Raw genomic sequence first — 27121 nt, 5'->3', positions numbered from 1 at the left:
TTCTCTTTTTTTCTCTTTATAAAAGTGTAAAAGAGAAAGATACACTGTCACTGTAACAAAAAGTCACCCGTGCGCGCATAGCCTTAAAGCGCTTTCACATTTAGACGATTTAGCAGCGTGACAAACGCGCGACAGACGCGCTGCCGAAAATTTCATACTATGTGACAGCGGATACATGCCTTCACATTATAAAAACGCCGCTGCCGCGCTGCAGTCGCGGTACTAACGCCCTAATGTGATAGCGCTCTTAGACTCAAAAACTTGGATATTATTCTGTCACTTCGAGCCGACGAAGAATGCACCTTATGCCCATGTCATTTGGATCATAATTGCTTGCATACAGTTACTACAAGTTAGCGTGCTTTTGCTGTCTGCCGTCGTCTTCAAATTCTTACTTTAAGCCTCTAAAAGCACATTTTAAATGCTCAGTACGAAATAAGTAACATTGATTTATTTAACGACTTTAAATGACTGTTGAGAACATCAGTTAGGCCGTATTAATGTTTCGTAAAGCCAAGAATAGGTACTTGGACAGCAGTAAAAATTAATGTTTCGTAAAGCCAAGAATAGGTACTTGGACAACAGTAAAAATAAATAAATAGTTTGCCAAGGTTTCATAAGTTTTAAATTTCTCGTCTGGATTATAAAAACCGAAACGAGAGCTACGATGATGGGGCATTGTATTGACGTTATACAAAAAGCTACCTTCCTTATCTAGTTTATTTCAATGGCCTGTTCGGCAACCTTTTCTAAAGGATCAACGTGTGTACGGTTTATGTACGACTTGCAACCATAGTCGACCATGTTTCGACAATATGTTTATTTTTTTTACAATATAGGGCCACAATATGGTTAGCTTTTTAAATGATTAGACTGTTGCCGTCATGCTGATGATATGTTGCCAAGGCTCGAAACTGGTTTGAAAAATACCGTTATTATTATGTTCTTTTAACGGTTTTTGCATAAATTTCGTTTCGATCGAAACCAATATTCATTTCGTTCTTCAACCAAAAAAAAAACCGGTTTAAGCCGCGCACCTACGTCTCTTAAGGTTTTTCAATGCCTACTTATTTACATATTTGTTTCCTAGTACACTTATCGTTCTAGTGAACCTCTGTATCTTTGGTGTCGTTTCTTAGTATACGGGGTAAATCGCCGCCGCCGAAGCGAATGCCGTACGGCCTTAAGTGGTATACGAGGTAGTCTAATACATACATCTGTTGTGGACCTACGTAGTGGAAGGATATTGCGTGGTCCGAACAGCAGTCTAGGCCCTGTGAAAAGGAAAAAGACATTAAATAAATAAATATCCTTGGACATTTTACACTACGCTTCTAGTCCCAAACTTAGCAAAGCAAGCAAGTATTACAAACGATTGTTTATAATGGGCACCATTATTATAAACAGTTTATGAAGATTTTCGTTCGTTCGTTCGTTTCAGCCGAAAGACGTCCACTGCTGGACAAAGGCCTCCCCCAAGGATTTCTACAAAGACCGGTCCTGCGCCGCTCGCATGCAGGCACCTCCCGCGACCTTCACCAGATCGTCGGTCCACCTAGTGGGAGGCCTGCCCACGCTACGTCTTCCGGCTCGTGGTCGCCACTCAAGAACTTTCCTGCCCCAGCGGCCATCAGTTCTCCGAGCTATGTGCCCCGCCCACTGCCACTTGATTTTAGCGATTCTGCGGGCTATGTCAGTCACTTTGGTTCTCCTGCGGATCTCCTCATTTCCGATTCGATCACGCAGGGAAACTCCGAGCATAACACGAAACAACGTACTAAACGTGCTTAAAGCATTCCCCACCGGTCAACCTTTGGTTCATGCAGAAAGTTTAGTAAAGGCGACAGTCGATGGCATAACAATTATGTAATGTTATTTTAAAATCATGGATAAAATGAATACTCACCTCATCAGAAGGGTAGAAGATATACTGCCAGTACCAGAAGCGTTTGTCTTTGTTCGGGAACAGATGGTCCTGCGGCACGAACGGGAAAAACCGGCCGCGGTTCAACGAGTCCCGGGAGTCCATCGCTTTCACGCCCACCTTGTCTAGGCATTTGCCTGTAATTGCCATACAAAAACCTGTTGTATTTGTTTTTTTACATGCTGTATAGATTATTTATTTTATTGTACAGTCCCGACGTGTATTCTACACAGCGTACTGTATTCCGCTGTAATAAGGTTTAAATTTCAATGAAAATGAATCGAAATCGAACCCAGACTCGGGAGGTCAGGTGGTAAAAATACTTAAGTGATACATATTACACATATTTGGTACAACTTTAGTTATGACGTTGCAGGCTTAAATCAACCGGTCTGAAACAGTAAGGCGGTTATCACACTGCGCCGCGCTCCACCGCGGAGCGCGGGGCGACAGATTTAATCATTGTATGCAAGTACCTCAGTTTGTATAGAAAACACGCGCGGCACAACACACTGACAACGGGTCCGCGCGCGTGATTTTTTAATTAAAAAACACGCGCTTCGCGGCGGAGCGCGGCGCAGTGTGATAACCGCCTAACAATAAATTACTATTAGTAATTTATTTCTGTCGTCTTATTAACCCCTCGAGCTGTATTATGGGTTCATCACAATTAGAGATGAAACGGATATCCGGTAACTATCCGGTAGGCCGGATATCCGGCCTAAATTTACTATCCGGCCAGATACCGGATATTAAAAAACTACGACAATTTCCTATTAATAAAATGAAATACATTAATCTTTGAGGTAAATATCAATAAAACGGTTTATAATAATAACGGCTTTTATTTAAAGTCCAAAAAGTTACAAAAAAGCCATAATATTAAGGCCTTTCAAAAAACTAATTTCTTTTTCTGTGCTATTCACTCTAATGACGAATACATAAATAATAAATATCTGTTAATGTCGAAATATTGCCAAATAAAAAAGGCGATTTTTTTCACTGATGGTCTGATGACATGATGCATGCAGTTCAGTCAGATTACGCATCAAGTAAACTAATTTAATTTTCGCTATTCAATCACACACTCACGATAGCAACCGAAATCACCCGAATTGATCTGCCCCCTAGACAAGTGGCAAAATCTGACATTCTATTCGGACGGATTCGATTTTCGAAAAGTGTGACTAGTCTGGTCTACTAATAGACCCACAGATCGCGTTCGAAGCACCTGTGCGGCGCTAAACTCGTCACGACATGAAACGAGACAATGGGCCAACTATCCGGCTATCCGGCCTAGCAGCTGACCGGATATCCGGTATCCGGTATCCGGCCAAACAACTATCCGTTTCATCTCTAATCACAATAGTCTAGTGGCGGCGAATGGTTCGAACTACTGTCCTCGGCACGTCCGAATCTGTAGAGACGACGGACATTGATGCCATTGAGGCATTTTCCCGACTTATCCACTGGTAAAACAAGCATATAAAGTCAACTAACCTCCATTTTAGGTACGGAACAATTCCCACCTCTCGTTTCCACCGTTGCAACTCCTGTGTAGCCAGGATCTACATCTTGACCGTCATTAAAAGCCCAACCAGTGAGAGTCAAGTTTGTCCCGGGGGAAAGTTAAACTGTCATTGGACCCGCAACGAAATTAAACAGAAGGACATAGGGTAGGTTAGTGGGAATACAGGAAATGCGCTTACCAATCTCAACGTCTTCTGCGCCGCCGTCGCTCGCCTTGCAGAGGTGTGGCGAAGGCAGCGCCTTGTTCACGAACCGATTCAGCGCCTCCCGGCTAAGCACGTAACCAGCGCCGCCGCTCATGTAGCCCTGGAAATATATTATTCACTTTTACCCGCGGAAAAGTTCAAGACTGAGAGCCGGAAAACGTAATGTGGGCAGGCCTCACACTAGTTGGACCTACGATCTGGTGAAGGTCGCGGGTGGCGGGTCAATGTTTGCTGTGCCCGACAGGGTCCATACTGTACCTATAAGTAATCTTAGAACATCCATAAACGTGTGGAATGGCAATAAAGAATTTGTATCTGGATTCTGGATGCGTTAAGCGCAGGACAGGTCGTTTAGGAAATACTTGGAGTGGCTTTGCCTGCTTTACCACAATTTATCCTATGTTTTCTATGGAGGTCAAACTATGTTGATTTGATACTGACACTTAAAAAAATTGTGTGGCGGGGGACATTTATCAAATCGAGCACACATTATGTACTTTGATTAGTAGGTACAATATCTATACTTAAAATTAAATCGAGTCTTTAACCTCGTTTTCCAATATCCACTGGCCGTAGTAAAAAATATCATACCTGTGGGGTATACGGCTTGAATCGGCACCCGAAGTATATTGGCTCGTTGGTGTCATAATCAGCCAGCATGTATCTCAAGTTCTCCATTATAACATACCTGGAAGAATAAAAATATCTTGAGTTAAAAACACAATTAATAGTTGCTACCTAAGTTTAAGGCACACCGAAGACTACAGACATTCGGCCGATAGTTGGGTTGGGTCGGCTTAGAATTTTCATGAAGAATCGACCGATACCAAATCGGTGTAATGTGCGCACTTCCATACATGCCCATACTGATTAACTGCCCGACTAAACTATCGGCCGACAAAGTCTGCGTAGACTAAGAGGCTATTCTACTGTCTTATTAAACTCGCTATTTAACTATGTTTTTTGGTTGGAAACTTGGATCACGATTTAACACGTTATTCTTATTTAACAGCTAGAATCCTTGTCTTTTTATTTTATTTGTTTGAAAATTGCCTTCACGGTTTATCTATGAATTTTAATTTGTTTTCATTTCCAACAATACAAGCAGATTCACCGTGAAATTCCCCCTCACGACCGTTTATAAACTACATTATCTGCATTTCATATGTAAATACTATTTAGCAATCGATAACAAGGAATTCACAAAATGTCCTTCAGTATTGTTCAACATACATTAACCATAACAAAATTTTCTTCGAAGTTAGAATTACTGGAAATTCAAAATAAAACATTTATTACTTGTAAAATAAACAGCACGTGAACGCAGTCCGAATCATAATATGAACAACACTAGCTTTTGCCCGCGGCTTCACTTCACGACGTGAAATTTAGTTTGTCACAGATCGTCATAAATTATAGCCTATATGTTATTCTGGGTTATAAACAATAATACTGTAAAGTTTCATCAAAATCCGTTCAGTAGTTTTTGCGTGAAAGAGTAACAAACATCCAGACATCCAAACTTTCGCATTTAGGATTGTGTTGGTCTCTATACATTTTGTAAAGATGAGATCTAGCCGTGCGGGCACGAGCAAAGAACAGATGGCAAATCCTAAAATAGATAACTAATTCTGAATCTATCGAATGGTATCCATAATTTTAGCGGAAATGTTAACTACGACCTTGTCTGCTATTATTTACAGTAAAAATATTCCTGGCACACAGCAAAGATAAATTAAACAACCGGGAATTCAAAAATATCCCAGGAAGTAATTTAATTACTTCCTGAGGTCATTTACCACTAAACGCTATAAATATTGCGTACATCAGCACATGCCATTCGACAACCGAGCTGTTTCTACTATATCTCGTTCGTCTTCACCAGATCATCGATCTATTTAGGGGGATGCCTGCCCACACTACGTCTTCCGGCCCATGGTCGCCACTTGAGAACTTCTACCCCAAGCTATTAGCTCTACGAGCTATGTGTCCCGTCCAACCCAGGAAATTTTTCATGGGATTATTTGTAATGCTACCTCCAATAATAAACCTTTTAGAATACAGGTACCTACCAGCTGCCCTAGCCGTAATCAGGGCTGACATCATAATTTAGGGTTCTCTGGACTTCACTGTTTTAATAGAAGGAAGATACAACTCTTTGGAGCACACTATCCTTGGCGCTAAGCTTGGTTTAAAGAAACATTGATCGCTCTTATTGCTTCACCTCAAGGTTAAAACTTACGTGTCATCGTCAGCCTTGAGGAACCAGTCGGCGTCCCTCTTATGATGCTCGTAGACGTATCGGAAGGCTGCCTTCGTCTTCGCCCACAAGAAGTCCCGCCCTTCGTTAACCGGTAGCTTCACTGTTGGCAGCGAACTGTCTGGAAGGTAACACTTTAGTTAGTGAGCTGCACGATTATTCATAAGATTGGGCATCCAGCCCCCTAGGTAAGGTTAGTTATGTGACAGATTTAACTCGGAAATCGCTACGTTCCAGCTTCTTTCTGCTCTCTTTCCTGAACACTATAATCTGGGCCTTTTCAAGGCAAGAGTAAATATACACTTACAGGGCAGATATGTACCATCCTAGACTGCATGTCACTTAACACCAGGTGCGATTGCGGTCAAATACCTCCCTTGTCATGCATAAAAGAAAACGTAAATAAGAACGGGTACGAGAAGCGAACGCGATATCGAATAATAATGTCACAAATGTCATTTTGTCTAGGCCCTAGATTCAGACACGTAGCTTATCGATATAATGTTAGCCCCGCACCGCTCTACCACAGGAATCTACTCAATTATGGGCTACGCTTATAATTAAATTTATTTAAAACTATCTTACCTTCAACCGTACTCATAAACACCAGCTTATTGCATCGCTTCCCCCACGTGGCTTTGACATGCTGTGCTTTCTTCTGATGGTTATTCGGTTGTGTCATCACCCAGCACAGAACCCTGACTCTTTTGGCCAGCTCATCGGCCACCGTGCGGTCTTCATCTCTATGCGCTGGCTCATCGGTTCCATGGTCAACTACTGACGATATAGGATGCTTCTCTAGATCTCTAACTGACTCTCTGGAAATTACATAGGATTTTAATTTTGAATGCCTTTGCTTGTTAGATAAAAAAAAATTGAGGTAAGCTGTTTGTAGTTTTATTCCTGAGCTCATATTTTTTTAAATATGAACGTTACATACTTCTTTATTCGCATCAACTTTAGAGCAAATCAGTAAGGCTGAGTTGCACCATCTTACTTTGACCGTAGTAACTATAACGATAACCGGTGCTTTTTGTATGGAGTTTGACAGATTTTGGACGTTTGTCAACGTTAAAATAAGATGGTGCAACCCAGCTTAAGGTATCTAAAGCCGTCAGTGGCTCGAGAAAAAGCACAAGAAAACAACGAAATGTGCATTAAAATTAAAACAATTTGCACAAAAAAAAAACTTCGTTCACATTCAATATTCTACCATATTAATAGCCAAAATACAGGTTCAGATAAATTGGTTCTAGGTCAAACACTACTTCATAGCTCACAACTAGCATATCGATCAAGTTTAAATTGATGTCTAGTATACCAATTTAGGCTAGATCTAGGCTAAATTAAACAATTGGAATGCACTAGAACACATGAATACTGTCTGCAAGCATACAATTACAAGCCAGTCGAGTTAACTGCGCACCTGGCAGCCGTGACGTCACATCGACGCTCTGGAACAGACCGGGGCGAACGCGGGCGTTTAGGCGCGATTGGTCTAATTCGCAATTGGTCTAAACGTAAAAATTTAAAAATTCGCGATTGGTCCAATTCACGATTGGTCCATTTCGCTATTGTCCAATTCGTAATTGATCCAAAATAAAAGGATATCCAAAATGAAAAAAATAAAGAGCTTATTCAACGTTTACTACTATTGCAGAAAAAAGCGAATTGGTCCAATTACGAATTGGACCAATAGCGAATTGGACCAATCGCGAATTGGACCAATCACGAATTGGACTAATCGCGAATTTTTAAATTTTTACGTTTAGACCAATTGCGAATTGGATCAATCGCGCCTAAAAGAACGCTGGGAGGTATTCGGGAGAGTGGCATTCCAACGAGGTGAGCAGTTAGCTCGATCGGTTTGTAGTGAACTCCAACATTGTTTATCAGTTAGTGATAACCCGACAGTTACTAATTCGATAAGCTCTGGAAAGCTGTTATCATTTAAATTTTAGGTTTCCCCAGTCAGTGTTGTCATTGCATTCGTAGGTTGTTATGATAACATTATCATCTCATGTTCCAACAAAGCATAAAATACAAACCTTTTATTGTATTTATGTACATAAATTGTAAAAAAAATGTAGTCAGAGGAACCGTACACACCCGTACGTACCTAATGCCTACTTATAAAATAAAAAAACAATATTATTATGTAATTTGCAGGATACAAACAAAACTGTACACTAACACTGCTCCACAAGATAACTTGAATTACCTATTACACCAGAAATTATTTTCATGCAAAATAATAACATCTAAGCAATTTTTAAATGGGCACAAAAACATACGGTTCAATAAGTAAATACTTATTTAAATAATTCATCACATTTGTATTGTGATTAATCTATAAGGCGAAGTATAGAGAACCTCGAACCATTATATTATTATCATTGAATAAAATTGGAAAGCAAAATGTAGTTATTTAATAAAACATATTTGTAACAACAACAATAATTTAGTATTTCAATAAAGTTAAAATGAACTGTGGTACGGACGACAGTTGACAGCACATCTGTGGCATCTATGTAGTTGTGTTAAAGGCGATTTTGCAATAAAAATGCACTGTTGACGCACGTTTATAAAGTTTATGGGATCTTTTGTCGCATAGGTGAAAATTGTGAAATTGTACGTGAAATTAGCGTACGTAATCTAGTGGTGTTCTACTTGACAATGCTACACAGCAACACCAAAATAACGGTATTCAAGTGCGTCTAGAATTTAAATTTTTGATTGCTACGTTAGAAAAAGTCATAATTTGTTACAATACTCTTTTATGTAAAACTAGCTTTACATAAAAGAAGCGTGAAATTTAGTTTATCACAGATCGTCATAAATTATAGCCTATATGTTATTCTGGGTTATTAACAATAATACTGTAAAGTTTCATCAAAATCCGTTCAAATTGTATATTCGTATTTTGTTTGTTCGTAGGTAGTTTTTGCGTGAAAGAGTAACAAAGATCCAGACATCCCAACTTTCGCATTTATAATATTAGTGTAAAATTATACCTACCCTGCAAATGTCTACGAGTGTTTCTAAGTAAGCAGTGAGTGTTCTTCTGGCATTTTATATGAAGGTCGAATCTATAAAATTTCGTTTTAATTTCACAATACATTTACAAAGTAGTATTTTCAAACTCAATGAAAAAATGTTATATGGTAAATTATACTTACTTTAATTAAATTACGATTAGTTTTACAGCAGAAAAAGAAATTGCAATAAAGTGCAACTAATTTTTACATCTGATAACAGTTACCTACCTACCCTACCTAAATTAAAAATTTAAAATCTCATGTTCCACTCTATGCCTCTATTTTTTAGTGATTTCTAAAACTGAAACTAATCTGACTTGAGTTAAAATTAAAATGTAGTTTTGGACGTTACCGTTTTAATAAGTGTGTGGGAATATGATGCTCAACCACAATAAGGAAGCTAGATGTTAGTGCTTCCTTCCGAGCGGGTGTTATGCTCGGGGACCAAGGTCCTATTTACACCATCTTGGTTTGTCTATATGTACTTGACAGGGTAGAAAACTCCGTCACCGCGATGCAGGTTTGTACGCGCGGTGGTGTATGCCATAGTGTAGTTGTAACAGCGCCATCTGTTGGTAGACTAGTTTGTAGTGGCGAGTAGATGTCGCCACACCACTCCCCCCGGAAGAACTGGAGGTGGATGACGTCAGGATGAGCTCAGCAGTCTGTGCGTGATGAGCTTACAAGTGCCAGTGTGCTCAAGTCTGCGGTGAGTCGAGACGAGCCGGTTGCGGTGCTCTATCCACGGTGAGTCGGGATAGTGAGCGGAGGCGTCTTCGATGGTCGGGCGTGGAGCTGGGCCAGAGCTGTACCCGTGACCAGTGAAGTGACGGTTGCTTGCTGCCGAGGAACCAGGAAGGTCGGTTGCGATCTGCGATGGTCCCTGAAGGCTGGATGCTGGCTTGTTGAAGACTGGAGCTGATGACGGAGTGGCGGAGATGGTGAGGATGGCGGAGGCTGATGCCGAAGATGGTGACGATGAAGGGGTTGCGTCTCACATCACGTCGGGGTCACCAATGTGGGAATATGATGCTCAACCACAATAAGGAAGCTAGATGTTAGTGCTTCCTTCCGAGCGGGTGTTATGCTCGGGGACCAAGGTCCTATTTACACCATCTTGGTTTGTCTATATGTACTTGACAGGGTAGAAAACTCCGTCACCGCGATGCAGGTTTGTACGCGCGGTGGTGTATGCCATAGTGTAGTTGTAACAGCGCCATCTGTTGGTAGACTAGTTTGTAGTGGCGAGTAGATGTCGCCACAAGTGCAAAGGGTCGGAACTCGGAACAAGAGTCTTTTTTTTTCTCTTAGCTTGACCTGTGGTGTATTGGTAAAGAATGCCACCTGGCATTAAGTCCGCCATTGTACAGTAATTTAGTACAACATTAATAACAGATTAAATAAATAAATCATACATAAACGTACTTATATTAGTGTCTGGTCTCGTGGTTCGCGAAACTGACTTAAGCCAGCCGTGGTTGTAGGTTCGAATTCTTAAGGGGGCAAATATCTTATCATTATCCAGAGACATAGTCGTTTAAATATGCATCTGTATCTATTTGATATGTTTATGTAGTATTTTTCTGTCAAACTGAATCATTCCCTAGAACTGTATTTATAGGATTATATTGTATTACTGTATTTATAGGATTATATTGTATTACTGTGTTTATAGGATATGTCTATCCCTCTCAGTTATAAATGAGCTAACTGAAATGAACGATAAGGACTTGATGACACAGAAATCGCAATTGGCGCGAAGCACGAATGGCACCACTCGCAAATGTATTTATTTTCATTAAAATAATAAATTACACATGTAGTAATTATGGTTTCACGAAATTGCCACTTTAATTTAATGTGTGTAACTAATTTGTTGATAATCATTACGGCAATCAGCGCGACGAATGAAATTATAACCCTCGTGGATATACCAATTTTTGTATACTTGTACGTAATTATGTATTAATTAGTAGGCAAACATTTGATAGCATAAAATACCTTAAATCTATACTTCGCAATGAACTCAAAACCACTAAAAACTGTTTTTTGCAACTAATATTATAATGCACGTCTTAAACAACTGGAGTTAAAATCTTCTTGACCGGGCAATCATTACCTTATGTATCATCCTATTCTATATGCTTTGTAAACTATTACATACTTTTAAAATAATTTATTGCTTGTAACGCCGTAACAACTTAAAGTTGGTTGTTAGTTGTTTTTTAGTTGCGTTACTTTAAGAAAGTTTGCGTTAAGTTTTTTTGCACAATATGTTATTTACATACAAAAGATTTTCAGGTTTTTTTCCTAATTTTATTTTATAATACGCTACGAGAACTCTAAACTAAGATTCGTTTAGTTTTCGTCATTATTTAGTAATCTATTTTTTATTTTCAAACCACTCGAACACGATTTATTATCATAACAGAAACAGTCTCTCTCTCAGGTACCTATATATTATTTGACATACCTAATTAATCTCCATAAACAGACATCGATCTACTAGGTAATTTTATAGATAGGTGTTTTGTACATCTCCTGTCAATAAACTGTATACGCGCCAAAATACAATGTTCGGTATAAAACATTACTAGTTATTTCACAGAATTACAATACTGATTTAGTCATAAATACAAATTAGTCACAAGTATTTCCGTATAAATATTTGTGTAATTGCCTAAGATAAACTTTTTAAACAAAAGCTTAGCATAAACGATAATAAAATAAAAGTAAATGCGACACAAAATTAGCTTTTAAGATAAGATTAGCATACAACAATCTCATGCAACATTAAAAATGCACATGCACATGCAATTAGAACAATTAATTACCTGTACGTAGAAAAGACCACTTCTTTTGGATATCCAGTGGAAGTTAATAGTATGTATGCGAAACTAAATCCGGCTGAGATCCCAATCACCAAAGTTAGCACAAATCGGCGACCCATCACCCGCGGTTCGGCCTGCACAGTGGGGCACATAGCAGACAAGGTTGGACAAAAATAATTTTTAGTCATCTTTCACAGCGCGTTAAAAGTGTGTTCTCGTTATGGGTGAACGCGAGCTATGCCGCGAGTGTGCCGGTGTTACGAATACGTACGCAACCACAGACATTTGTGACTCGTCTGGTATGAATGAAAACGTATTCCAGTGATAACAAATAAAACGCTAATTATGTGTAATTATTGGGTTAATGGAATCATGATTGATAGTTCTTCGTTTTGGGTCTGTTTTATTTACTCAAATTTTTAGTTTTCAACGCGCCGATTGCAAAAGGAATATTAGTCGGACCATTTTAGGAATGTTCAGTGAATTGCAAGTCTCATTAAGATAAGAAAACTTTTCTTCTGCAAATACCGATACGATATGTATATTCTTTTACTTAATACTATTTTAAAGCAATATTATAAGGATCAAACGTGTACTTATTTCATACGAAACTCTGTACTTTAATCAAACAGACGTAGGTGTACCTACGTATGGACCTATTACGTAAATTGCTTTTATTGTCGACCCAATTCATGTGCCACAAAATATTTAAACAGCTTTAGGTCCCGCTGTATTGTATGAACAGACTATAGCACATCAAGCTGTACACTGTAACCTCTATTTAGTTGTAACAGATGCTATTTTACAACGAAAATTTTGTTGTGTTATCGACTGTATGAGACTTACAATCATCATCATTAGATAGAACTAGGAATAGGTCATCATTCAAAGTTATGGTTAGGTTTTAAAGTTAAATGTATTAGAGTATTTCTCAAAAAAAATGTACGTAACGAAATAGTAGTAACGAAATAGTAAGGCCATAAGGCTTGTTATACATTGGCGAAATATTGTGAATGCTCTTCATTTATTCAATTCGAAATATTTGTAAGTATGCACCCAAATACGGGGTAATATTAAGGGGTTAGAAATAAAATAAGGGAGTAATCATTCATACTATTTTAATAAAATTATTTTTGTTCCATCATGTTTATCCATTTTGAGTCGTTCTCTGTAAGCTTTTTGCCTTTCGGCATTGGTTTTTGGCGGCATTCCTAAAAAAACAAAAGAAGTAATCACATAAAAACGTAATCTAAATGATTTGATATTTTTTTGCTGGTGGCACTTCTGTAAAGCAGATAGTATCCAATCCTTTTGTTATTAACGCTCTATATTTTTTGAAATAAATTAAGTAGTGAATATTACTATGCTTAGTCAGGTAATAACAGTATACACTCAGCATTATGTTGTACTTTTTCGTAACGTAACGAAATTCGTAAAAAACGTAACGAAATATTAGACAAAATGAGATCAGAAACAAGTATTTTTTTGATAAAATTTGTTACAGCAAATATAAAAGCTTACTAAATGTTCGTACCACACGTATTACAAAAAATGGTTAAATGAAGACTTACCGTTCTATATAAAATCGCTGATTTTACTGCCTGTTACGAAAAAGTAATCCCACAAAACACACACGTTTTCACTAATTTTCGCGATAGATGTTATGGCGGAGACGTCAGGCCAACAGCCATTCAGAGTGCAGCTATTGTTGTCCGTGTAAAATAAATACGGAATTGTTCAGAAACCATGGGAAAGTAGAAATAAATCGTAACTAAAGAGTAAATAACGAAATAGTAAATGAGAGCGACTCATTTTGTTTTTTTGCTTTAAATTGCCAATTCATTATGACACCCCATAGAAAATCAATTTGATACAGAAACTGCGATTACTGTAGAACGATAATACAAAGAAATTTACAATAATTTAGTTACGTATCGCATTTTATGAAACAAAAACACATGAAAAAGCTAGGGTGGCAAACAGATTTTTGTATGAAAGGTAAAAAAGGACTATTTTTAAAATATCTAAATATTTGGTAATAAGTAGGATTATAGCTATAATTCTTCGTTATCTTAAAGATTAATATTCATCCTTCAAAATTGTGTGTGTGTTTTTTTTGTGTGATGATTTATAAATATAAAACTTTTGAACTGTTTCAAAGCACACTTTTTTTTTTCAAAATGTACATTTTTTTTGAGAAATACTCATTATTTTTTTTATTATGGGACAGTAATATTAATGTAGCAATATTCTAAAGTACCTACTTATAGAGTTGTTAAAGATTTATTTATAAGTTATAAATAGAAGTTAATTTGATAGTAGAAGTAGAACTGATGAAGTAATGAGTTTCATTATGCGGGCATATTATCATAAACTGAATATAAACTAAATATCTAATAGGTTAGTAGGTACATTATAAAATTATAATATTATTTACAAGAGGTAACTTAATGCGAATTAATTGCAACTTTTCATAAAGTTACAATAAATTCGCATACAGTTAAATAAATAAAAAGTTACGAGACGAGAACACACTATAACTCACTAAAGATGTATAACGCATCTTGAACATCACTTGTGTGCGGACAGTCTATCACTCATCTATGCAACAATATGACCAAATAGTGCGCACAGACAGAAGGAATGACTGGTGTTTACACATGAACACTAAGTTTGTTTGTTTACAAATATCGTGCTGTTTGTTTTTTACGTGCTGGGTGAAATTCCTAACACAGTGTTAGAAGTGTGTTCAGAAAGTTACTGTTTAGAAAAATGTTCTAGTTTGAGTTATTTTCGAACATAATTACATATTTTATTAGTTAGTTTATTTATTTGTAACAAGTTTGTAACATGGTTTCATAAGTTTTAGACATAGCTGGGCATTAACTCGTTAATCCGTTAATCGTTAATTAACGAAGTTAACATTTCTGTTAACGGATTAACTTTTAAGTTAACTTTAAAAAATGTTAACGGACTCGTTAACTTCCGTTAAATTATCTTAAGTCCGTTAATCGTTAATCCAGTACCTACTATTTACCAAAAAGATACAGCAGGCACGCTGAAAAACGATAGTAAAACGCGTTCTGACAAGTACGTTTGGGCTTCCACCCGATCACTAACGATAACGACACTTGTTAGTATGTGTGTGACAACTCTTGCAACTGAATTTAAGACCAGTTTTCTTCAACCGTTTGAGCTGAAATTTGGTATACTTATGTAAGTACGATGACAATGCAATGATAAGGTACCATTGAACTGGTCTGATGATGGAGTCTTGAGGTGGCCATAGGAACTCCTAAATGAAACGGCGGCATCGCATCGAATTTGGGTTCGTTGTAAGTATTTGTCTTTTCGAGCACTTTAGTACTAGATGATGTCCAGGGTCCTAATGATGGAGTCAGGAGGTAACCATAGGAATTGCTAAACGAAATGTGGTGGAAACTTATCGAGTTTGGGTTTGCTGGATTTGTCTTTTCGAGCACTTTAGTGCTAAATTGTATTGTAATTGAACCAAGGCTCTGAGATTGAAATACTACTAAAAAGTGTAAAATATAATTATAATAATTACAAAACTTTTTTAAAAACAAGCTTTTATTCTGAAATGCAGTTGTACTAAAACGAAAAAAATAATTGTACTTATGCAAGGTTCAAATAATTTCGAAAGCTTGTAGCGCAAACATAAAAGAGGAATAAATTCCATGCGCGATACAAGCTTTCGAAATTATTTATTAATTTAAACTTTAATGCCAAAATAAATTTGTACATAAGGCGAACTTAATGCACTAAAGCATTCTCGACCAGTTTACCTTTGGGTTGAGCAGAAAAAAAACAAATAATGCTACATACATTATACATACATAAATAATATATAAAATATACAATAAATAAATACATACATAAAATAGATGATTGGGTTAAACTGAAATTACAATTCATGAAGATGAGATCATTTGGAGGAAATGGTTATGGACTGATTTTTTAAAAGAAAACTTACTCGACGCTTGCCTGGTCTCTTCAGGCAGAGAGTTCCAGAGCCTTATAGCCTGGAGACGGAAGGAGTCGGAGAGAAAACCAGTTCGGTGAAGAGGGGTGGAAAGAACGGACTTGTTGGAGGAGCGGAGCTGACGTGAGTGCGTAGAGCTGAGAAGATTAAACTGAGACTTAAGATATGAAGGAGAGTTGGGATCATTTAGAATTGAAAAAAGGGTATTTGAACTTTGCATACAATTTTTTTTTTTCGTTTTATTATCTTGTGTTAACGGATTAACGATTAACGTTAACTTGCGTTAAATCTTGCGAAATGTAACGTTTTAACGTTTAACGAAGTTAATTTTTTTATTAACGGTTTAACGATTAACGAAGTTAACTATTTGATTAACGGTGCCCAGCTATGGTTTTAGACAGTAATAAAAGATAGAGTAAATTGTTTTAAAGTACGAATAAGTGTTAGGTACAGTAAGACTGTTAATAATTAGTTTAGTTATTTAAAACTTTATAATAGTAAGTAATAAAAAGAATTACATCTGCATAAGAATTAACTGAAAGTCAAGTCATTTTTATGAATAATACTGTTTATTTGACATAGTTTATATTGTGTGCATTATGACTATGAGGCAGACAAACATTAATTGTTAAGTTGTAAACAATAAGGTATTTATTGACGTTATAATAAAATAAACATATTTTTAAATAATGTGCAATGCCACTGTCACCTTGATGTGTTTTATAGAATATTATTGATTTATTGGCATTACACAGCTGGTATTTCAATTTTTTTTATTGCAAACTTAATTTATTACCTAGTTAAAAAGTAAAAGGCTGTCTACTTGATAAGAAGAAACTAGGTAGACACCGTTAAATTCCTTGAATATTGTAAAAAAATATTATACCTAAATGCTAAATGATCTTTATTCATAAAAATTACGATTAAGAAACTTTGTTTGAATTATTTGTAAAATGGATCTTGAAACAATAAAAAATAGTGTTCAATTTATTATCTGTGTATTTAAAAAAAAATATACATACAGTTTGCATGATTGTTTTTTTATTTTTTTATTATTTTGCTGAACAGAACTAACCACTAAGCACTAAACATAATACTGAACGCACAATAAAAAAAACCAATTAAATGACAAACAATAAAACTGAAAATTCAAAACCATTCGTTATTTTTATTATTATTTTCACATAATTTTTTGCAAGAAACTAAGATCGAATGCCCGTTTGAACAATTAAAACTGTTAAAAAATTACCATAAAATTGTATCACTGTGACCAATTAGTGTAGAAATTGGCTGGAAACTTCGATAACGTATACCGATAACCACGCCTACACGCCTACACATAGTATGATGGAAAATACAGGGTAGTTGGCTTTTCGTCAACTGGTAAACAGGTCCAATAAGGAATATATTATGTTATACTAGCTTTTCCCGCGTGAAATTTTGTTTGTCACAGATCGTCATAAATTATAGCCTATATGTTATTCTGGGTTTTAAACAATAACACTGCAAAGTTGCATCAAAATCCCTTCAGTAGTTTTTGCGTGAAAGAGTAACAAACATCCAGACATCCCAGACTTCCAAACATCCAAACTTTCGCATTTATAATATTAAGTAGGAAGTAGGATATGCAAAGATTTCACATTTCAGTAGCCTTGGCATTTTCAAATCATATGTATTTCTTTAACAAATATAAAAAAAATATGTGTGTTCTAATTAGAACACGTTTCATATAAGTAAGATAGTGTGTGTCATGTGAAAAACATAGTTTCTTCATTCAATATCTTTTTCGTCTCCTTTCCTGTTTTAAAACTTATTTTACAGCAATTCTAGGATTTGACTAATGCATTTATTTATGAACTTAGAGATGCATATTCCTTATTGGCCATTCTGGTCAAAATGTGGCCAAACGATTATCACTTTAAACGACACAATAATCTGTGATAGGCATAAATAGAATTAATCTGCAAAATTTGCCCTCTTTGACAATCTAAATAGTAGAAAAACAGGTTAACATAAGCTTCAGCAGGTGAAATTTTAACCAGACTTACAATAGTTTTGGAATCTTTGGTTAATATATGTCACCGGAAAATAACAAGACTCGTAAGTTGATCAATTTTCTAGGTAGTTGATCAACTCTCGGAAAATAATAAACGGCAGTTGAAATGTACTATTTAACGCATTGAATTTTAGCTAATTGGTCAACTTACGGTGCCTAGCCGTAATTTAATAATTAATATTGCTACAAATAAAATCATCCACAAATGGGCCAATCGTTGCCCAGAGTACTATTTGACGGTAGAATAGAATAGAATAGAATAGAATAGAAAAGGTTTATTGACACAGTAAAAAAGACACAATACAAAAAAAAAAACAACAAAAACACAAAATATGTAGGCTATCAAAAAACAAGTGGTGAGAAAAAACTGTGCCAATAGGCACCCGCTCAGCATTTATCGTGACATGCTCAAAAGGGCAAGTCACGAAGCTGGTCTTCCGCGGACGCCCTTGCTTATTGCGCAACCCTTGGAGAAGACACCGTCTAAAATAATGTAACCGTAAATTATAATTAGTGAAAGTTCGATGTCTCTCCAAGGGGCACGCAACGCAGGGTTGTGTGTATAATTCGGTTACAGTACGCATCAAGAATAAAAAAAAAATACAAATAACTTATCAAAACAACACAAGAGAAGAATAAAAATAAAAAAAACATAACAAGAAACAACAACAACAAAACCTCGAAAATCGAATTATCGATTAATCGCACAGATGATATCGTAAGTATCGTAATAAATTAAAATAAATCGGCTTGACAACTCCAGTGTGTACTAATTATTTATTTAAGGTAATTGGCTGATTATTCCAAAGAAAGACATTCCAAGTAAATAATGCAAAATACTGTTCATCGATAAAGATCGCATTACAGCAACTTTTTAATGCCACGGTTAAATACACGATTAAATACACGACAGCGGTGGCAAAATGAAAGTTCCCAAAGCGGTGTAAAAAAAAAAAAAAAAAAAAAAAACGTTAAAATAAAGAGAAAAAAACTGTCACGGAGAGAAAAAAGGTTACCCAGCAAATTAAATATTCAGAACAGCCATTAATTTTACAAATTTTCGCGAGAGACGCCATTTATGCCATGTGTTTGCCACGTAATAAAGCGAGAAAAGCTCTTTATTATTGAAATTGCGGCAGGCGACAGCAGGAAGAGAGAGAAAATGTCTCGCGTGGATCCACCCCGCTCGCTCGTACCTAGCCCGGCAAACACGCCGCACCGCACTTCCCGGTAAGCATTACCTATCTGATGGTTATTTGGTTCTACGTTCCATTCCAATTGCATAATGGAAGGATTGTTTTAGGGTGCGCCAAAAAGCCGGGGAAACCGCCAGTCGAAGCTCAACCGGACGCTAGAAATTATTTATGCTGGGACACGCCTGCCAACGCACGCGCACGTCGTGTACATCCCCCTGTAAGTGCATCTGCGCCACTCGTCTTTTGCAGTGAGATAAAGTGCTTCCTTACATGAGTTTTAAAGGTGTTTCTGACAAGCAGGGCACGCAATGGCGGGGGCAGGTCGTTCCAGCACCGCGACGCAGCGAATCTGAAGGAGCCTCGAAATGCCACAGTGCGATGTCTTGGAGTAGCAAAGATGTGGGTGCACTGCCTCCTTGGATATCCGCTGTGGACCCAATCCAGCTTTAGGAATAGGTATTTAGGTTTCTTTGTATTAATGACTCCAAACATCAAGGTGGCTAAATGAAGTCTTCTACGTGCCTCCATCTTCATCATATTTGCGGCGTTAAGATAAGGGGTGATATGAGAGCGAGGCGGAACCGAAAAACAGAACCGCACACATGCATTCTGTACTCTCTGGATAAGTCTGGATGTTCTTGACAGAAGGCACGGACCGTAAACAGAGTCGCAGTAATTAAATCTGCTGAGGACCAAGGACTCACAGAGTAGAATTCTGAGTTTCTCGCTCAGGTAGGGTCGCAACTTGTACAGGAGTTTGAGCCGATAGAGACTATTTCTTACACACTCCGCTACATAATTTTCAAATTTCAGATTACAATCCATAACAAGTCCCAGATTTCTGGCTGCGTCAACCCTTGCGATAGGTTCTCCGTCTATATTAATGTTTAGAGTTACATCTTTGAGTTTAGCAATGTTTTTGGGTGTCCCTATAACCAAGAACTGGGACTTTTTTGGGTTAATCTTTAAACAATTTGAGCTGCTCCAGTCAGAGATGCTGTTCAGGTCTTTGTTCACCTTAGCCACAGCAACGGCAAATTCAGCCGGTGCAAAAGAGAGGTACACCTGCAAGTCATCGGCATACAGATGGTGATGACAATTTGCGATAGTGTTAGTGATGTCGGCACTGTATAGGATGTACAGGATTGGTCCCAGAATGGACCCTTGAGGAACCCCGCGAGTAACCATTTGAGGTTGAGATCTCATCGAAGTGCCGTCCACCCTTCTCAACTCCACACACTGCAGTCGCTGGGTCAAATAACTGTGGAACCACTTAACTGAACCATTGTCGAGGCCATAATAGGTTAGTTTGGATAGCAGCAGAGAAATATTAATTGAGTCGAAAGCCCGAGAAAAGTCCAGTAGTGCGAGAATTGTTAGCATCCCCCGATCCTGAGCAACCAGCAAGTTATCGACCACATCCGCCAGTGCAGTTGTCGTGCCGTACCCTTTCCGAAAGCCAGACTGATAACGAGGGAGGATGTCATGTGCTTCAAGATAGTCAGTAAGTTGGTTACACACAACTCTTTCTAATATTTTTGAAAGGCACGGCAAGATGCTTATAGGTCGGAGTTCCTGAACTGTGATAGGCTGACTTGTCTTGGGTAGCGGTCTCACAACCGCAACCTTCCAATTCTTTGGAAATACGCCTTCCAATATCGATCGATTGACCATTGCAGTAATAGCCCCCAGCGAGTAGGGCAAGGTGAGCAAAATCATGTCCAGAGTAAGACCATCACTACCCTGTGCGTTTGATCTCAGACCCCTGATGGTCTTAAGGACTGAGTCCTCGTTAACTGTGTGTAGTGTGAAGGTGGCAGCGTTACTATGCCTATGATGCTCATAAAAGGTCAATTGTGATATTGTAACTCTGTTTTCACCTGGCACATTCAGGAAGTGTGTGTTGATCAGATCTGGGTCATTGAATGATGAAGGCAGGTCATCAAAGTTCTTTTTGTTTGGCAGTATAGTGCTTTTTAGGTTCCTCCAGAGCTGTTTTGAGTTGCTTAAATTATTGTTAATTTGCTTAGTAAAAAAACAGGTCTTCTCACATTCAATTGCATTCAAGACTAGGTACTTCATAGTTTTGTAACTGTTTTTGAGGTCTGAGGTTTTCTGCTGCTGGAACTTTTTGTGATAGTCATCTCTAACACGAATCATTTCCTTGATGGTATCAGTGATCCAAGGATGCGGGGGATGCTTGAATCTACGTGTTTTTATTGGAGCATGTAAGTCCATCAATCCCATGACACATTGTGTGAAGGCCTCCACGAGCTGGTCTACGTGGTCGAGACAGTTAAGTCTGAGACCACTCCAATCGACGGTGCTTAGGTCCCGTTCCAGTTGTTCCAGGACTATGTCCTTGAGAGGCCGGTATGTCACCCATCGGGGACTGATTTTCTCGGCTTTAATCCTGAACTCTGCCGACAGCATGGCGTGCCCTCCCAAATCCGGAGAATGCCTAACTGATACCCGGAGTGCTCGCAAATCTGTGCAAATCACATCAATTAGAGTCTCGCTATGGTCCGTGAAGTGAGTTGGCTCAGTCACTAATTGCTTGAGGTTTTGACTGTGTAAGCATTGCACAAGCTCCCTGCATCTCCCACTGCTCTCATCAAGCAGATCTATATTAAAGTCTCCAGTCAAAATTAGTCCATCCGCCCAAGTGAATGAGGCAATAGACTCAGATACCGCATTAAGAAACAACTCAGGATCCTGCCAAGGTGGCCTGTAAGCTGTGCCGACTACTATGACCTGATTGAGAATGCGTGTAGAAATCCACATCTGCTCTACCGATTCCGTAGTGCTGGGATGAGAACAAGATCTCACATTTATACCTCTCCGTATGTAGAAACCTACCCCACCCCCTCGGCCTCTCCTAATGTGGCATGGCCTCGGGGTATGTCTCAGTCGGTAATCAGTTAGCTTAGGAGCCCTGTCTCCCTCCCCAGCCCTCAGCCAGGTCTCGTTTACAGCCATTATATCCGGAGCCAAGTCATTCATTGCTACTATAAATTCCTCCTGTTTAGTACAGAGAGACCCCGCATTGAAAAAACCGACTAATAAATTCTTTAACCCCAGGCCTGTGATGTTTGTACATTATATAAACAACATTGAACTGCCTTAATGAGATGGTCTTTATGTGTAAATACACTACTCAAATAAATAAAAAAAAATAATTTGAAAAAGTTAATATTTAGAATAGAGATGTAGTCTTTAAAATTATGTTTCTCTTTTCTCAGCAATATCCTACACTGGAACAACCTGTGATAGTGTGAAATTGTATCACCGCTGGAAATTATCAGTACCGAACCAACAACAACGAGACAAAAAAGCAATAAATGAAGCATATAAAACAAATTTTGGGTAAGCCAGTTGTTAGCAAAAGATGATTTGATACTATTGGTTTTACAAAGAATGTGTGACTTAGTAAATATTTTTATTATTTTACAGTCAACCGCCAGTCATTGCGCCGGGGAGCCGAACACCCTCACAACGTCCTCCATAGAGCGCAGCTGGAACACCTGCGCGCCGTCGCCTCTACGAGCGAAAACGCGGCCCCTCCTGGTCCAAGTGTACTTCCACTGGAGACGACGGCACTCCTCCCGAACCCGGTGAAAGAGCTGGCGATTCAGCCGGGTCAGGCGCTCATTGATGAAAACTCTCGCTCCACCCTCGCCGGTGACACCGCGGCGCACACGCGCGGCCTGCAGCAGCTCGTCGCGCAGGCGGCGCGCGCGCCCGCCCGCCTCGGCCGGCGGCGCGCCCACGCGCTCCGCGAACACCACGTCCCGCTCGTCCAGCGCCACGCCCAGCCGGCCGGCGAGCACCGCGACGCTGTGCACGGCGCTCTCCCCCTTCTCCTCCGGGAGCTGGCCTATCTCGAGGTCGGCGAGCAGGGCCTCCTGGTCCCGCTCGTTGAGCTCGAGCCTGAGCTCGGCCACGGTGCGCTCCAGCTGCGCGCTCGCCCCCGGCCCGGGCGCCGCCCCGGCCTCCAGCCGCTGCTCGAGCGCGTCCATCCGCGCCGTCCCGGCCGTGGCGCCGCTCTGCACGGCGAGGTTGATGGCGTGCAGGCGCTGCTCGACGGCTCCGACCCTGTCCTCGCAGCGGGTCACCCGGCCCGTCAGCTTCCGCACCTCGTCGCACACGGCATCGGTCCGGGCGCACACAGCCCTCAGCTCCTCACGCACCTCCTCGCGGAGCTGCCTCATCTCCTCCCGCACCTCCTCTCGGAACTGCCTCAACTCGAGGACCAGCGCGTGGAAGTCCGGCAACTCCACGGTCAAGTTGTGCGCGGTGTCGTCCAGCGGCGGCCGCTCCAGCATGGACACGTCCAGATTGACGGGGCTCACTGCGGAAGCGCCCCTCCTCACGGTGACGGCGTCGACGGCGGCCCGGACCGGCGTGTTCGAGTTGTCACGCTTGGGCTGCGCGCTCACACAGGTGACGCACCGCCACCTGTCCCGGTGCTCGCCGATAAGTGTGCTGTGGTACCGCTGCTCTGTGACCCCGGCACATTCCAGATCATAGTGCAGCCCACACGCGCGGCACGTCAGCACCCTCCGCTTATCTTCGATCCTCTTCAAGCAACCCCCGCAAGTTTTGTTCTTAGGCGACATATTTAGCGAGTGAAATGAATAGTGTGAAAAAGTGACAATAAAGCTTGAGGTAGTGCACTGTGTTTGAACTGAGTTTTTGTTTATTATGAGTTCACCAAGAGCGTCACAAACAACACAGGATGAAGATCAGGGTCGAGAGACCTTTTTCAGTAAGTTTTCAGAACGAAATAATAATTTTAACACTATTTACGAATAATTTACTTAGGAGATGTTAAAAAAGCGTACTGTCACAACAACTTCCCAAAGTACCCTCCGTACGGTACACTATTATCCGTCACTTAATACACTTTTCTCTGATTGGTCGACAGCATTAATTATAAGCATTTAGCAAGTGTTTATTCATAGAGTTACAAACACTTAGATATGTTGTTTTAATATTTATATTTTAGAGATAGGGATATTAAAGTTCGGATATGCTATATAGTTAAATAAATGAAAAATGATTAAAAAATATATTGGAGCTCAGACGTCAGCCGTCCATGACCAGTCTCAACGTGGGCATCATGTATTCGCTGGTAAATTCAGCGTACAATCCGTATCGTTTTATCAGAATGGGATTTTCTTTTTAATATTAAAATTTTTCGTCACCAATATTCATTATATCATATTTTTTTTGCATTATAATATTGCCTATCACATGGTCGCTTACCTAAAGTTTTAGCAAGATTGTACCTATTCTTCTATCATTTGAATAACATTTTGGATTTTTTCACTTGTCCACTGAGTTTTTTTATTTTCTGTATTTAGCCCACTGTAGTACTTTTGTAACTCTGCAGCAAAGTGTTCTCAATCAACAAAATTAGTATTGCTCACTGATTGTTCGTTTATTTCTACCACTACAGACTCCATTTCACTCATCATAAATAAAATGACGCGTTGTAATGAGAATTATTATCAAACAAAACAACAATTGCTAATTTTACTACTGTAAATAAAGAAAAACAAGTACGGACTAGATAGATTTGTTTAAAAGTTTAAACCGGTAATGGCGGCGGCCGGGTGGCGGGGAGCGGTACCTATAAAAAAAGCACGTGAGTCTTTTAACCAATCAACGTACACCTTGCCTTTGTCGGATGATTTAACGGCAAGACGCCGTAAATTAATCAACTTACTAAAATACTTACGTTAAATAGTACATTTCAAATGCCGTTTATTATTTTCCGAGAGTTGATCATCTACCTAGAAAATTGATCAACTTACGAGTCTTGTTATTTTCCGGTGACATATATAAAAACAAACAAATAAGACAAAATTAAATTATTTTTTCACAACACAATACTCTAAATACTAACCCCCTCACTAATAAAACTTACACGCTTGTTGAACAGTGTTTTAAAGTTACGTTTAGTATGGAAATGTCATTTTAAAATAGTGTTCAACAACTGTGTAACTTTTTATTAGTGAGGGGGTTAGTATTTAGAGTATTGTGTTGTGAAAAAATAATTTAATTTTGTCTTATTTGTTTGTTTTTATATATGTCACCGGAAAATAACAAGACTCGTAAGTTGATCAATTTTCTAGGTAGATGATCAACTCTCGGAAAATAATAAACGGCATTTGAAATGTACTATTTAACGTAAGTATTTTAGTAAGTTGATTAATTTACGGCGTCTTGCCGTTAAATCATCCGACAAAGGCAAGGTGTACGTTGATTGGTTAAAAGACTCACGTGCTTTTTTTATAGGTACCGCTCCCCGCCACCCGGCCGCCGCCATTACCGGTTTAAACTTTTAAACAAATCTATCTAGTCCGTACTTGTTTTTCTTTATTTACAGTAGTAAAATTAGCAATTGTTGTTTTGTTTGATAATAATTCTCATTACAACGCGTCATTTTATTTATGATGAGTGAAATGGAGTCTGTAGTGGTAGAAATAAACGAACAATCAGTGAGCAATACTAATTTTGTTGATTGAGAACACTTTGCTGCAGAGTTACAAAAGTACTACAGTGGGCTAAATACAGAAAATAAAAAAACTCAGTGGACAAGTGAAAAAATCCAAAATGTTATTCAAATGATAGAAGAATAGGTACAATCTTGCTAAAACTTTAGGTAAGCGACCATGTGATAGGCAATATTATAATGCAAAAAAAATATGATGCGGCCGGGTGGCGGGGAGCGGTACCTATAAAAAAAGCACGTGAGTCTTTTAACCAATCAACGTACACCTTGCCTTTGTCGGATGATTTAACGGCAAGACGCCGTAAATTAATCAACTTACTAAAATACTTACGTTAAATAGTACATTTCAAATGCCGTTTATTATTTTCCGAGAGTTGATCATCTACCTAGAAAATTGATCAACTTACGAGTCTTGTTATTTTCCGGTGACATATATAAAAACAAACAAATAAGACAAAATTAAATTATTTTTTCACAACACAATACTCTAAATACTAACCCCCTCACTAATAAAACTTACACGCTTGTTGAACAGTGTTTTAAAGTTACGTTTAGTATGGAAATGTCATTTTAAAATAGTGTTCAACAACTGTGTAACTTTTTATTAGTAAGGGGGTATAATTTTAAGTATCTGTTACAGATTTCTTCTTTACATACCAAACTTGTTTTTCTATTTTTATTTCACTAAAGAGGTATATGGGAGGACAATAATTGTTAGCTTTTAGAATAGCTTAATGCTGTTTTGGTTTTGCTTAAATCTGTGAAATCCTTTCCTTTGGTCCTCTAAAATCCTTCATATTAGCAGTTTGTTTGCTTTTAAACATTCCTTGAATAGCTCGGCAAGTAAAAGGTCATAGGTTCAATTCCCACCTTAGGCAGTTCTTTCTTTTTTATCCGTACAGTAGTAGGTATTAACATTTTATCTTCACTATAAGGTCAAGTGTATTTTGATGTTATAGATCCCCTTTATTGTTATAATAATTAAATAAAAAACAAAAGATAAAATCAAACCCAATAAAAAGTAAATTATATTGAAACTAAATGTAAGCTGGTGATCAATATTTTGTCAAATATAAATAGGATAAAAACAGTGATTAAACAGTTAAGTAATAATAATTTACCTAATTATGCAAGGGAAAATTGCTGATATTCGCGTTAAAACCACTTCTATTACAAAATAAACACTTGGTCTCACCAACACAACATAATCAATTTATTTTCATTTTGATACAAAACGTACGCGCTTTATAGGATCAAATACAACGAGTGATCTATGAAAATATCATTGAAAGGATGTAGGCAACGAGATAACTAATATAAATGTTACAAAATACGATAACAACAGTAGGTGTCCACCAAACTTACCGTCATAATGTAGGATTTTTGTCCGCTTCTAGTAACGCTTGCACAAGTCCATCCCTAACTTTAATTTCTCCAGTTTTCAGTATTTATTTTTTATTTGTATTTTTACATTCTTCGAGGTTTTTACAACCACAAAAACATTTTCTCAATCGTTGAAATCGACCGCACAAATTACGAGTTCGCGATCGCGAACGA

At 38.4% G+C, this 27121-nt stretch overlaps 1 protein-coding gene and 2 long non-coding RNA genes across 7 annotated transcripts; 1 reads left to right on the top strand and 2 right to left on the bottom strand.

The window, feature by feature from the left end:
• Positions 1 to 1012: 1012 nt before the first annotated feature.
• Positions 1013 to 27121, bottom strand: LOC135075698 (glycoprotein-N-acetylgalactosamine 3-beta-galactosyltransferase 1). 4 transcript variants are annotated; one of them, XM_063970150.1, is made up of 8 exons: positions 26930 to 27121; positions 11793 to 11923; positions 6506 to 6738; positions 5903 to 6041; positions 4252 to 4348; positions 3634 to 3760; positions 1907 to 2061; positions 1013 to 1274 (listed from the first exon to the last, which is right to left on the bottom strand). In XM_063970150.1, exons 1-8 carry the CDS (start codon positions 26933 to 26935, stop codon positions 1104 to 1106), a joined length of 1059 nt encoding a protein of 352 aa, XP_063826220.1. In that variant the 5' UTR covers positions 26936 to 27121; the 3' UTR covers positions 1013 to 1103. The 4 variants fall into 4 exon arrangements, with proteins under 4 accessions (XP_063826220.1, XP_063826223.1, XP_063826221.1 ...); XM_063970153.1 differs by lacking the exon at positions 26930 to 27121 and adding an exon at positions 26760 to 26779; XM_063970151.1 differs by lacking the exon at positions 26930 to 27121 and adding an exon at positions 26686 to 26774.
• On the bottom strand, positions 12891 to 13993 carry LOC135075708 (uncharacterized). The gene is made up of 2 exons (XR_010258097.1): positions 13361 to 13993; positions 12891 to 13000 (listed from the first exon to the last, which is right to left on the bottom strand). It is a non-coding gene; the product is annotated as an uncharacterized LOC135075708 (long non-coding RNA).
• On the top strand, positions 18841 to 22757 carry LOC135075512 (uncharacterized). Of its 2 annotated transcripts, none has more exons than XR_010258037.1 (5): positions 18841 to 19078; positions 19152 to 19261; positions 19345 to 19500; positions 22287 to 22410; positions 22498 to 22757. It is a non-coding gene; the product is annotated as an uncharacterized LOC135075512 (long non-coding RNA). The 2 variants fall into 2 exon arrangements; XR_010258038.1 differs by having other exon boundaries at positions 19141 to 19261.

The sequence above is a fragment of the Ostrinia nubilalis genome, chromosome 10, assembly GCF_963855985.1.
Source record: "Ostrinia nubilalis chromosome 10, ilOstNubi1.1, whole genome shotgun sequence".
Lineage (NCBI taxonomy): Eukaryota > Metazoa > Arthropoda > Insecta > Lepidoptera > Crambidae > Ostrinia > Ostrinia nubilalis.
This window is presented reverse-complemented; position numbering and strand designations above follow the sequence as displayed.